The sequence below is a fragment of the Manis pentadactyla genome, chromosome 18, assembly GCF_030020395.1.
Source record: "Manis pentadactyla isolate mManPen7 chromosome 18, mManPen7.hap1, whole genome shotgun sequence".
NCBI classification, from domain to species: Eukaryota; Metazoa; Chordata; class Mammalia; order Pholidota; family Manidae; genus Manis; species Manis pentadactyla.
In genome coordinates, this window is record NC_080036.1 from 30531282 (window position 1) to 30544741 (window position 13460).

General features: G+C 59.8%; 1 protein-coding gene across 4 annotated transcripts in view; it reads right to left on the bottom strand.

Moving 5' to 3' along the window:
• Positions 1-13460, bottom strand: part of CEMIP (cell migration inducing hyaluronidase 1) — a 261072-nt gene that overhangs the window by 175530 nt on the left and 72082 nt on the right. For all 4 annotated transcript variants that reach the window (XR_008994717.1, XM_036916119.2, XM_036916121.2 and 1 more), the window contains 4 exons: positions 11413-11545; positions 10438-10629; positions 3444-3619; positions 1471-1680 (listed from right to left, as the gene is read on the bottom strand). Coding sequence is in view for 3 of the 4 variants with exons in the window: in XM_036916119.2 (XP_036772014.2) it covers positions 1471-1680; positions 3444-3619; positions 10438-10629; positions 11413-11545 (711 nt within the window). In the remaining variant the exon portion in view is untranslated. The remainder of the gene's footprint in view (positions 1-1470; positions 1681-3443; positions 3620-10437; positions 10630-11412; positions 11546-13460) is intronic.

Genomic DNA, 13460 nt, shown 5'->3' on the forward strand with positions numbered 1-13460 from the left:
CCTCTCCAACCACCTGCTGGGAGGATGGCCTGGTTCCTGGCCAGCCTGGCAGGCGGCCCCGTGGCACCTGTTCCTCACTGCCTCCTGTGCTGGGTGCCACTGCCCCACCCGGCTGAGGAGGGAGCAGAGGTTTAGAGAGGGTGAGCAACTTTCCCAAGGTCCCCCAGTGCATGACCTACAGACAGAGCCCTGGGACCCAGGCCCCTCCAGACTGGGCCCCAAAGCCATGCTTTCAGCTGTGTACTCACTGGGGGTTCACATCAGAGCACTGAAAACCCAGTGGCAACAGGCACTCCTTCAGGACACGGGAGCCCATTGCATAGGACAGGCCTCCTCCTCTGCCCACCAGCACTGGGTGGGGAGCTCCGTATGCCTGCTGCAAAGCAGAGCTATGAACTTAGATGTCCAGGGGCCAGCAGGAAATGAACTGAGTGGCCCCATCCAGGGGCCTTAACTGGAACGTACTAGGAAGTGGTGGGTACGGGGTAAACAGGAGAAGACGGGCCGGGCTTAGCAGGGCAGCTGCTCCGGCCCGATCTGCTGGTGGCACCCAGGAATGCGGGTCTGGTCTCCAACACAGACTACATTTCAAGAGAAGCCAAGAATCCAGATTTTTATGTGAAATCTCTTCATTTTTAAATGATGGAAACTAATTCAAATGTTTCCTTGAACACTGGTGAAGCCAAACAAAACACATCTGGTCACCGGGTTTGGCCGGCAGGGCGCCGTTTTGTGACATCCGGTTTTAAAGTTCATAGAGGATATAAGTTTAGCCCACTTAAAGAAAGTTCAATTTAGTGTAAAATTATCAGTTCAGTGTAAAGATGATCAAATGTTTCTCTAAACACCACACAAGCCAAACAAAACACAAGCTGGGTTCGGCTGGCGGCGTGCCGTTTTGTAACATCCACTTTTAAAAGTTTATAGAAAATGTTAAGTTTGGTGCATTTAAAGAAGGATCAAGTTAGGGGGAAAATGATCTGTGCAAATCGAGACACGCCTCTGACACACACACCAATTTGCTAATGAACTGCCGGTTTCTCCCATAAGGGCCAGATCTGACGGGCACTTGGTTCAACAGAAGCAAAGGGCCCCTCACTGCCACGGCCCCAAGTCTGCGGGGCACAGGGACATGGCATGCGCCCCCTTGTCTGCAGCTGGCATATCTGTCGTGCCCGCAGTGACACAGGATTCTTGGACTCCCATCTAGGGCAGCAGGAGCTATGCTCCCGGTGACCCCCACAACCTGGTTACCCGCCCATCTCTGATGCTTGTGCCCTTTGGCAAGGATACACCCCTATCTCCTCCCTCCTGGCTAGTGACCTGCTCTCAAGTGATATCATTCTAAAATGTTGTCTAAGGATGGTTCAACCCCCCAGTGGCCCTGGACTGTGACTAGACCCAGTGCTAAAGGTCCCCGGGCCCAGCAGTGAGCTGACTGGCACGGGGGCGGGCAGGGGGATTGCTTACCAACAAGCCGTTGGAGCCGTGGACGGTGACGCAGCGGGAGAACGTGTGGTGGATGGACAGGCCCCTGACGTACGTGGGTGGGTCGTAGCCTCCCTTCTCATCCACGTCTCCCGCCAGGTGGAAGTGGATTGGGTACTGGCCCACCAGCTGCTGCCCCATGTGCTTCAGCTCCACGCCCTCCAGGTGTGCCGCCTTGAACCCCAGCGCAAACTGGGGGAAGAGAGCCAGGGTCAGCAGGTGCGAGCGGTGCTCCCCAAACCCCCTCACCGGTGCCCACATCCCAAAAGTGATTTTCCTCAAGATGTTTCACTAATCTCCACTCAGGTGCTCAGTGAATCAGACACTCTCTGCAAACGGGCTAAGATGCCTGGCCCTTCTTGGCCCACGGCGGACAAGGTGCTGCTAATAACAAGGCGACGGACTGCTTGGAGCCGCGACGGGCAGGGGGACGCGGCGGCGGCTGGGCCTCACTTCCACCCTCTTCCCTGCCTCCTAAGCCACCAGTGTCACGGTGTGAAGAGGAAGGATACGCCTGAGATGGCCCGAGGGGAGGCCGGCGGAATCCGTGCCCTAGAAGGCTGGGGACCCCAGGTGGGTGGTCCACGGGCCCTGGGACCCGCTGCCATGTCTCTGCCGGAGGCCTCTCCGGGCTGGGGGGAGGGGATGCTGAGCGGGGAGTCTGCCTCAGTGTGTGTGTGCCTGTGGGGCACCCCATGTGCCCGCTCGACAGAACACCCGAAGCCATTCCTGGCGCACCCCGGGGACCCCTTGCCACACTGAGTGTCTGGCCCCGGGAACGCCATTCCTGTCAAAAGCTGGGCTCAGCCAGCTTCCACTAGAGAAGGACGATCTGAAGGACATGCTGATCATCCCCCCCAAACAGAAGCCGCCTGGAATGCCAGCTCTGGGGGTGGCCGCCCCATCGAGAAGGCTTCTGAGGCCTGGCTTGGACGCACAGGGAAGGGATGACCCCGCTCAGGATGGCCTGAGGCTGCAGCAGCTCGTGGAGCACAAACCCGCCTTTTCTGCTTCAGTTTCTAACGAGTTTCTCAGCTGAGGGCAGTGCCCCCACCCCTGCCCCCACCTCATCCCTGGAAACGTGGTTGGGGGCCCTGCCAGCCTCTACCGAACAGGGGTCACAGCTGTCGGGAATCCGGTACCCTAGGCCTGAGCACCATCTTACGCCAGGAAGGCCCCCAGCAGGAGCTCGGTAAGTTCCAGTCCGCTGCTAATCTCAGCTAGGCCACTAAAAAGTCACCCTTAAGGCACATGGTTTTAGCTTTGAGGAAACTGTCTTCACAAAACTCCAAGACAATTCTATCCACTTTGGTCCCAAACCGCTGAAAGCAGCGGAGGACTGTGGGATGTCTCCTGACACCCAACATGCAGGTCAAGGCATTTTACATCAAGATGCCAAAGAAATTCATCTTTGAGCTTCACGCTGGGAAAACGTGAGTGCCGATGAGCTGGCATCATTTCTCCTGCTTCAGCAGCAAGACACCCTCAGCTGTTATTCCTGACTTTGCCTGTCTCTCCATCAGGAAGCGCACGGGTAATGCGAGAGCGCCTAGCTCTCCGTCCTGCTCATCACTTTATCTGTCTTCTGGATCATTGTGGACGTGACCTGCTGTGAGCCGAATGCCAGTCCTTTCAGGATGTGATCAGGGGTAAATCAGAAAGGGGACGGGAGCGAGGCCAAGGGCCAAGCACCCTGCGGGCGGGGGGCACCATGCGATGTGCGCCCCTCTGGGCAGTAGAGCATCCCCCAAGTAGGCTCCACCGTCTCTCGCTCCCCCGTGTTGAGGGGAAATGGCTCACTGCTGACACCCCCGGGGCTCCTCCAACTCCCAGGAGATCCTCTTCCCGGGGTCCCACCTCTGGCTCCTTCTGCCCCTTTCCTGCCAAGACCCCTATCTACGGGCTGGCACCATGGGAACTGTGGCCTGGTTGGCGCCTCAGCCAGGCACTCATACCTTGATGTGGCCCCCAAAGGTGTCGAAGTCAAAGAAGTCACAGACGTGGTGGCTATAGGGGTAGCACTCGGCCTCCGTCTCCCCCATCACCACAATGTTCCGGCTCAGGAGCCCCACCTCGGCCCGCATGTCCACACCGTCGATCTCCTCCCCGACGTGCAGGTACCTTGGTTTCCCTAGGGCAGAAGGGGGGTGTGGGAAGTCAGAGGTACCGCCTGGGCCCCGGCAGGTGCTTCTGGCCCTTGTGTGCGTGCGTCACCAGGCCCTGTGTGCATGGTGGCCCCCGCAGCCCCCAGGCCCAGGGCACGGAAGAATGGAGCCCAGGCAGGGGAAATCATGTACGTGAAGACCTGGATTCACGGCCATGAGTGCCTAGGTGTAAACCCTAGGGCAGAAATGGCTATTTGTCCCCCAGCAACTGTCCCCTCCTCTGCTTGTGAGTGCTGGAATCTCCTGTGTTTGAGCCGGACACAGGGCTCCCCAGGACAATCGCATTGCCCAGCCCCTGCAGAACAGCGTGGTCCCAGGATGAGCAGGAGCGGTTTGGCACCTGCAGGTGGCCCGGCTCTCGCTCCTTCCCTGGGGGCTGGGATGAGGACGTGCATTGGGCCAGCCTTGCCCACGCGGGCGGCACCATGCGCTGGACATGCAGGGCAACGAGAGGGAAGCCTGGCCTCTGGCGGGCCCCACAGAGCATACGCCCTGGCCTGCCTACCCACTGGGCCCTCAGGGACATGGGGCAAGCCCTCTGTAAAGGCCCTGCTCTGAAGAGGTGCCAATCTGCGTCCTGGTGAGGTGGGCAGATCTGTGTCCCGCCCTCAACCTCGCCTAGGTTTGTATCTGCAACTGGACTGTCTACAAAGAGCCAGATGGGAGCTGCGTCCAGCACTGCGTCCGGCTCCGGGGCCTCTGCGGTGCCCGTGGGACAGTGGAAAGGAGCCTGCCTCTGGCGGGGTGCTGACCTCGTGACCCCCGGGCTTGGAGGAGAGGACGCTTTGCCCACCATGGCCCTTTGGTCCATCAACGTAGCAGCTCGTCCCTTCTGGCAGCCTCACCTCTTCCCTCATCTGGGTTCTTTATGCTCTGATTTCAAACTTTCTAGGCCTCCCTATCCTTAAAGACTGACAACCAGAAGCCCTCTGCCCCACTCGGCGCCCCTCCCAGCGCCCCTGTCAGTCTCCTTCCTGCCGCAGTCGGAGCCCCTGGACTTCTGGTCCCTACTCTCCCCTCTCTGCCCCCTCCCGCCCAGTCCCGTCACATCCACTTGTCCTGCCCTCCTCCAGCCGTGCGGGGGGCGGGTGGCAGGGGTTTGGGACTGGTGAACTGTCCCTGACCCGCAGCCCCAGGCTCTGCCACCGCAGCACCCCAGACCCTTTCTGCAATGACGACGTCAGCCTGCCTCCCAATTGGGCTCCTCACTGAGACGGCTGACCCAGCTGGCAGGGACTTTGGTACCAGGGGAGGACGCCGTTGCAGCGCGCAGCCTTCCCCCATGTGCAGTGCGGCCTGAGCACAGCACAGACACCATTGGGCTGTCCCTGTGACACGGCTCAGCCCCACGACCCACTGGCGCCCTCCCCGGGAGGCCGGGGTCATGAGCCCTGAGCGGCACTCCAACAGTGGCCTGACCCTGCACCCGCATCCCAGGAAGAGCCAGCAGCCCCCCAGTGCTCCCCGGGCGCATCCTGTGGGTGGGCCACAGTGCCTCTGAGGGGGCTATTGTTTGGGGTTCTGCAGACTTAGGGAGATGGAGGCTTCTTTGAAGCCTCGTAGTTTAAGAAGTGAGACTGGTGCATGGCAAAGCTCAGGAGACAGCCCCCTGGGAGTCAGGGTCAGCTTCCTAGGGTCACCGTGACGAAAGGCCACAAACTGAGTAACTTAGAGCAGCAGAAAGCTCTTTTCTTAGAGTCTGAGAGGCCAGAAGGGGCAGGCAGTCGAGGTGCCAGCAGCCGGGCTCCAGGGTAGAGCCCGTTCCCGGTCCTTTCAGGTTCCAGGGCCCAGCATTTCCCTGGGCAGGCGCCCACCTCTGCTCCTGTCATCTCGTCACATCCTCCTCGTTCTCTGTCCCTCCCGTGTCCCTCTTATAAGGGGCTGTGATTCCACTGGGCCTCCCCGAAACCCACCACAGTCTCCCGACTCATGGGCCGTAGCCTAAGCCTGCCTGTAGAGTCCCCTTAAGGCAGAGGGCGAGGTCCCTGGGCCCCGAGGGTCAGGCCCAGGAGTCAGCGCGTGAACATCTTTGGGGCCCTTACTTAGCCTACCACACAGTCCTTTAAAAGTCTCAGGTATTAACAAAATCGACTTTACAAGGGGTTTATTTACTGTAATTTACTATCACCTCGAGATCCCTGACACCCAAGGGCTCAGGGGCGCACGCCGTGGGTGGCGGCCGTCAGCGCTTGGGATTCAGCGGGCTCCGGCGCCCGGGCACGGACCAAGTCAGCTAGGCCGGCGGCCCCCCCTCCAGTGTATCTCACTGGGGCTTCCGGTGTGGGCCACACACGTCTCCACAGTGTCAAGGTCCAGAAGCAGGGTCCCCTCTGGCCACCCACGTAGATGCCCCTCCTTCCATCCCTGCCGGGCGGCCCATCAGCTCTGTGACCTTCACAAGAACACCAGTTATGAGGCCGAGCTTTGCACTGGGGCCCCGGCTGGGGAGCCAGGCAGCAAGCTGCAGCCCATGCATGTCTGGCTGCTGACAAAGAGACCATGTGCATGCCCGCTTTGAACACCCCACGTCCAGCGACTGTTCCACTGAGATCGGTGCTCATGGTCCCTGATGACAGAGACGCAGATCTGGGCGTCCCCAGCAGGGCCGCCGGCTCGTCCTCCCCAACTGTCCTTCCTCCCCTTCCAGGCGCCTCTTCCCATCCCTCTTTCCAGTGCCGGGAAATCTCCCGCAGGCAGAATTCTGTTCGGGCCTTCTCGGTGGCCCAGACCTTGCTTGTCCTTCCTTGACTGCCCCTGGTCAGTAGAAGATCTCGGGAATCGATGTGGACAAGAAACATTTTCAGCGCCATCTGACCCCTGCTCAGCCTCGCCTCCTGAACCACCCCCATTACACAGACTTGTGGCAAACAGGCCAATAAAGTCAGATCCTCCTTGTCACGGAGCCGGGCATCTGTCCCCCAGGACCCACAGGCTCCTGGTCTGCCAGGCCCCATGCCTCTGGCCATGCCCGATCCACACCTTCTCTTTGTGGTGCAACCTCAGGGGCGCTTCAGAGGCCGCTCCCAGGAAGCTCCCACAGGCCGCCTCAGCCCGCGAGGTGCCTTGGCCTGTCCTTGGGTGCGGAAGGAAGAACTGCCTGCTAGCGCCAGGGAGGCGCTCAGCAGCGCCATGAGTGAACTTGCCCAAGTGAGGCGCCTGCGGGCCCCGTCCTGAGAGGCGCAGACACTGCCTGCTGACCCCAGGGGCTGAGCAGAGTGTGGCCGGCGCAGTCCTGCCAGGCAGGGGCGTGGAAGGGAGCTTCCATGCAGCTCTGAGGATGCACAGAGTGAACCCCTGGACTCTCTGGGCTTGTCCCCCATCACTGTCACACGTCCCCTTCTGCTGCAGCGTCTCAGAGCATCTGCCTAAGCTGCTCCCTCCAGCCCAGACGGCCTTCCCCACCCTGTCCCTGCAGCAACTGGCTTTGTCCTCCCCAGTCCTGCCCCCAGGGCTCCTTCTCAGCCAAGTCCTCGCCACCACCCTGGGCCCCAGCTGTTGCTTCTCCGAGATCCTGCAGCACGCACGGGGCCAGAACCCAGGGCTGCCCGTCTCCAGGCACATGTCCCCAGACTCCAAGCCCTCGCCCAGCACATGCATTTCAGGGCTCAGGGGCTTCTCCCAGTTTGTCATCATCCCCTAAAATGTGGTGTCCAGGCAGGATGCTGACCAGAGGCTTCTCCTCCGGTGGGCAGCCAGAGGGCCCTCCTGGGGCACCCAGACTCTCTCACGACTGGAGCGACAGGATAGTGGATGGGCAGGACTGTGGCCCCGGGGCCAGGCTGTCTGCACTGGATCCCGACTCAGGCTGTAGCTGTAAGTCCCTGAACGTGTTGCTTATGCTCCCTGACCCTCAGCTCTTCGTCCATGAAATGGAGATCACGACAGCGCAAAGCCCGGAGGGCAGCTCTGATTATTCAGTGGGCCGAGGCCTGCGGGGCAGGAGTCCGGCCGCTGTCCTGGGCTTTCTCCGCATGTCAGGGCTGGAACCCAGGGCCTGGGGGAAATGGGCCGGCGACTTCCAGGCAGATGGGGGGACCGTGTCTACGAGACCCCTGGGCGGGAGCAGCTGACTCAGACTGAGAGCCATGAGGTTCCTCAGCACGCTGCCTCCGCCCCCCGTGGAGCTCCCCGTCCGGGCCTTTAACACCGAAGGCCAGTCTGCATTCTCGGGCCACCCCCAGCCCCCCACCCTGGGAAGCAGCATGCCCTGACTTCCCGGCTCCCACCCTGCCTGCCGGCGGAATCCCCCCTCCCTTCCTGGCCAAGCCAGGTTCATCCTGGGAAATCCAGGGGGGCGATGACCAGAGGCGGGGGCCGTACACAGTCTCCCCACACACTGGGCCTTCCTTCCGGCGCTTGCCCTCCTGCTGCCCCCCAATGCACACCCCGGAGACTCCCCCACAGCACAGGCACAGGACCAGGCTCTCGCGGGTCAAGAGAAGAATAAACACCAAGGACCTGCCCCGGGAGACACAGGCTCGAGTTCTTGGGGCTCAAACTTGCAGCCCCCAGCGTCTAGGGGAGGGGAGGGGACAAGCCCAGAGGGACTCAGGCTGGGGGTCCCAGAGAGGCAAGTTTACATCATGAGCCCCCGGATCTGCCTACAGTCCAGTCCTCTTTGGGCAGAGATGCTGGGAACAGGGGTCTTCGTGGAGGAAGGGTGATGGCCTGGCAGCCACAGAGCTCTGAGCTTGAAGCCTGCTCTGATCGAACAGGCCGACTTCCTGGGTCTGCACCAGCTTCCCCTGCAGAGCCCTTGGAGTCTAAGGCAATGCTTGTTTTGTGCCGTCCAACACGGCAGCCGCTAGCCACACACTGAGCACTGGGCGTCTGGCTGGCATAATGAGGAATGACATTCTTAATTTTATTTAATTTTAATTATGTGTAGCCACACGTGGCTGGTGTCTCCTGTACTGGAAAACACGAGTCTAGACATTTAATTTCCATGAACCCTTATTTCCTCATCTGTGTCACAGGGAAAACAGAAGCTAGGTGATCATAAAGAATGGGGTACATCACAGGGAACTGGGAAACGTGAATACTAATCAACATAGCATTATTGAAAAGTGGGGCGGGGCTGCATCAAACCACGCAGGAAGGTGGGAATGGAAATAGGGCAGAAAATTGAGGATTTCCAGTTGTCATGTCAGGAGGTGTTGAGAATCATACTGTAGCTGGCAAAACTTTGAAATATTTTTTTAGATGATTCACACATTTTCATTACTTTGTTACCCGCATCTGTTTCCCATCAGAAGACACTTAAGTTGCAGAAAGGCCTGTTTACTGGAATTTGGGGGCAGGGAGGGCGCAGGCTCCAGACGGCTGTGGCCCTCTCTGCAGTGGCCTGGGGAGGAGACCCCAGAGAAGTTACTGGGGTGCGGGGGGCACAGTCTCGGGAAAGAATGAAGCAGGTGGAAGCCTTGCTCCACGTCGACGGAGCCGGGCTGGGCTAGGCTGAGCGGGGCAGTGGGCCTCACACACACACACACCCCTACCCGGGGCTTCTCTGGTGCCACCCACACGGAGGCCCTGTCTCCCGTAAGCCCTGAGGCTTCTGTGCAGGGACAGTCCCTGGGGCCTCACAGACAGAAGGCGGCGTGGGCAAGGGGAGGGGGACACACAGGCAGTGCCAAACGAGGGGCAGGAGGGTCCTGGAGGGCATCGGTGTCCCCCCGCTTACCCTCCGCCCTTGGCACTCAGGCCCGAGCAGCCCCACCTCGCTGTGTGGCCTTGGAGCCCAGGAGCAGCCACACCCTCTGGACACCCCTGCCAGGAGGGGAGGCTCTCCAGCCTCCCACTCAGACCCCGTGCTCGGGGGCAGCCATCATGCGCCACATCACGTGGGCCCCTCCTGTTCCCCTGTCACCCCCCTGTGCAGCCCTGGGCCTGGGGCTGGTCCAGACAGACCCCTGGGGAGCTCCTCGACCCCTCTACACAGGCCGGGGCTTCCGGGCATGCTCTCACCCCCGGAGCACAGGCGCTGCCCCAGAACCAAGGGCCACCTCACGATGAGAGTGACATCATCAGCTCGGACAGCCTGAATGGCACACCTGCCAGGAGCCCAGGAGGCCTGACATCCCGAAGGCTGCCTGCAGGCACTGTCCCACCCAGCGAGGACCCAGGGCCCTAAGGCCGAGGGACCTGCCTCCCTCAGCTCCCGCGTGAATGGTGCCTCCTGTCTCCCCTGCTCCCCTGACCTCCCAAGCAGCCTCTTCCTTGTCCTTCTGCAGCGCAGTTGTTCAGCTTCTGTATCAGTTTTTGAGCTGAATAGCCTCTCAATGAATTCCTTAATAAGCTTAAGACTTTATTTCCTAACAATATTCACTCCCCTCTCTGCCATCTTGATGGGAAAAATAGGCTTCACCACCCCATTCGTGTGAGCTCGAGCGTGGGATCTGCTTTTCCTGCTGGACTGTGGGTGCAAGGGTGTGCAGGTCCTGAGCCCAGGCCTGCAGGGACCCCTGTGCCCCCACTCACCTCTCCAGGACTTTCCAACCTCCCTCCACGAAAAGAACACGTCCTGGGAAGAGTGAGAGTGACCAGAGCTGACCCGAACCCAGCTCCCCACCTGACACCAAACTTGTCTAGAGAAGCTGAACCTTAGCTAGACAACTGCAGGTGCACGAGGAAGGGACTAATGCTCGCACGGACTGAAAGGGTGTTTTGTTATGCAGCATCGTGTCGGCAACAGCTGACTGCTGTCGATTTGTGGTGATTTCAGCCCATGCTAATCCTAATGAGTTTCAGACCCATCAGCCTCGGGGGGTGTCAGCGGAGGTCCTACCTGCCACCTTGACCTGGTTGGTGGAGCAGGCTTTGCAGGGTAGCACCTGGAACTCCTCTGCCTGGTACATGGAGTAGTCGGTGCTGGCGACCACGAGGGTGTCCCCAGGCTTCCAAGACCGTGCGTCGTCCTCCACAGTCAAGATGGTGCTGTTCACGTTGGTGTCAATGGTGACGGTGAGTCTGGGCCTCACTGTGACCCGGAGGAGGAGGGACAGAGATGCAGAGCTTTGCTTCCGAGGAGCCTCTGACTGCCCAGCCCTCCCTTCCCCTCCCTAAATGAGGAACGGGTTTGCCTACCCAGAACCCAGATCACCGGGCTCAGCCGTCCCAGTCCTGGTCCAGGCTTTTGAAGTCAACAAAAACCTCCCAGAAAAGAGCCATTCATGAGCTCTGGGCAGGGGAATTTTCCACTCGCTCCCCGCTGGAGTTAAATGTGGCTGCTGCACCACACCCGCTTAGCTCAAGACTTAAAACCAATATAGCTCCTCTCAACTACTATTCGCAGTGGCCATAAGCCCTTCCCCCGGGAGTTCTCACCCCTTGGGACTGCCCCCCGGAGATGGCAAGGGCCTCTGTCAACAAAGCAAAATTTCCACCCCCTTGTAAAGGGCACCTCGGGGCCTGGGTTTAACGTAATAGCCCCCAAAGAGGCAACAACCGCAGGTCTCTGCAGGGCAGGCTGCAGGCAGGTCGGGCCTGCCCACTGCACCCCGGTTTCCTTGACCAGGGCCCGTCCCCTTCCTGGAAGGCACACGGGCCAGGCGGGGCTCTCCTGGCCTCGGCCAAGTCCAAGGACCGCCCACGGCTCCTGGGTCACAGGAGAGCTCTCCACTGCAAGCTTGGCAGGTGCGCCGTGTCCCTGAGATGCCCGGAGGCCGCTGACCCAGTCACCCAAACTCACAGTGCAAACTCACAGCCAGCTCGAGGAACAGAATCAGGGTTGCATTTGTGTCCCCAGTAGGGAGCAGCTTACCCGGCCTCCCGCAGAGGAACCGCACACGGTAGCTCCGGCAGGCCTGGCCCTGGTCGTAGCACGCAAATCTATAATCCTGGCCTCTTTTGTAGACGACTTCAGTGGTGAGGTTAACTCCATCTGCTGTAGTGGCCTGTGCAAGGCAGGGAAATTACAGAGGACAGTCTTTTTTTTTGGTAAGGAAAGAAGGTGATGATTAATGTTATAAACATACACTTACAGGTCTAAAGTTGTCGCCACCGCAAAAGCTATGTACAGGGGCCGGGATGAGCATTCCAGCAACTGCCCCCATCGGTGCTGCTCAGGAAGAGCAGCACGAAGCCGCAGGGCAGCCAAATGCCCGCCCGGGGCCCTACAGTACCCAACCTCCTGGCCAGGGCCCTCCTGCTCCTCATGGGGGGCCTTGTGGAAATGTCCCATCTCTTAGGCGCTGGCTGGCTTCTTGTACCACACCCCAGTGCCATGAACGTGGCCGGCCTTCGGTGAGGACTCACTACGTTCAACCCACCACGCCCAAATACCCGCACCCCATGGGGAGTCTATACAAACACTCATGTGCAGACTAAGGACCGACTGGGTCTGGGTGTGGCCTGGGCGCCAGGATGCTGAGAGGCTGCCAGGTGATTCTAGTGGGCAGTAAGGTTTGAGAACCTCTCTCGCAGCCTCAGAGCGAAGTGTTTACATATATTACCTTATTCCGTCTTCCCAGCAATACCAAGGTCATCGCTGTTTTTACAGATAAGGAAAGTATACTCAGAGAGGTCTAGTAACGTGCCCGGGTCACAGAGCCATGACATAGTAGAACCAAACTGTGAATCTAGGCTGTCCAGCTGGGCAGCGGGTGCACCCCAGCCTCCTGCTGCGCCCTCGGGCACTCACGTCCTCACTCGGTGGCTTCACGCAGGGGCTCTCCCCCCACTGGGCCATGCGCTGTGCTGAGGGCAAGGACTGGCCTTTGGCCTGCTCCCCGCCCCCAGCCCCCTGAGCCCAGCATCCCACCCAGTGCGTGGCACATCTGTTGGGGGACGACGCAAGCAAGCTTCGAGGCTGGGTAGAGAATTCGGGGAGCGGGCTCGGAGGAGCGTGGGACCCTGCCAGCTGTGGCTCGTCCCGGAGCCGGGTGTGCCTCGTCCAGACTGGGGCTGTCATCAGAGACGTGCGATTCAGGGCACGCGCTGCAGCTGTTGGCCTCTTTGGCAAGGACACCAAAGGGACCAGCCGGGGGAAGTGGGGAGGCAAAGTATAGTCAACCTAAAAGGAAGGGCGGTTGGGGAACTTTTTAGGAAACATCATTCTGAGCCCAGTAGATACCCCTCATCTTCAGCTTGGAAAGAGGGCTGTGCAGATGCGAGTTTAACCACAACTGAGGTCCAGCCCTGCCCTGTAGGCAGCACCGTCACACCCATTACCTCGGACGGTCTCGGATGCAGCCAGAGAAGCTGGGGCTGAGGACTGGCTCTTGGGAGAAAGGCCTGAGGTGCAGAGGGTCTCTGAGCGAACTCCAGGTCAAGGCTGCTGACGGTCAGGCTCGGCCCCTCTGACCCCTGCTGCTTGCCCTTGGGGCCGAAACGTGCAGCAGGAGAGCTGACGACCTCGAGAGCTGAGCCCAAAGACATGGCCCGATAGAACTGGACACTAAGGCACAATGTCCAGCAGCACCGTGAGGGAGCATATGCTCAATTCTGCTGCTTTTTCTCCCCCTCCCCCTTGTCTAACCTGAGGAGTGACCTCAGTTCTGGATAAGAACTGTAAAAAAAATTTAAATGTATGGACACCACTCTGGGTCATGTGTTACTGCATTAAATCCACGAGTAATCTCATGAGGGGAAAATCACTCTCCCACTTCTGCATATGAGGAAATCAGACACTAAGTGACCTGGCTGACCACCTGTGATCAGGAATGGGGGGAGGCTCCCAGGATGCAAAACGCCGGGCTCTCTACCTGGCCTTGAAGCTGCTCCCATCATCCCCCATCAGGAGGGTGTGAGTCCAGAGGCGGCACCTGAGGGGGACTCTGCTTCCGGGGCCCCTGCCTGGCGTGGCCCCGG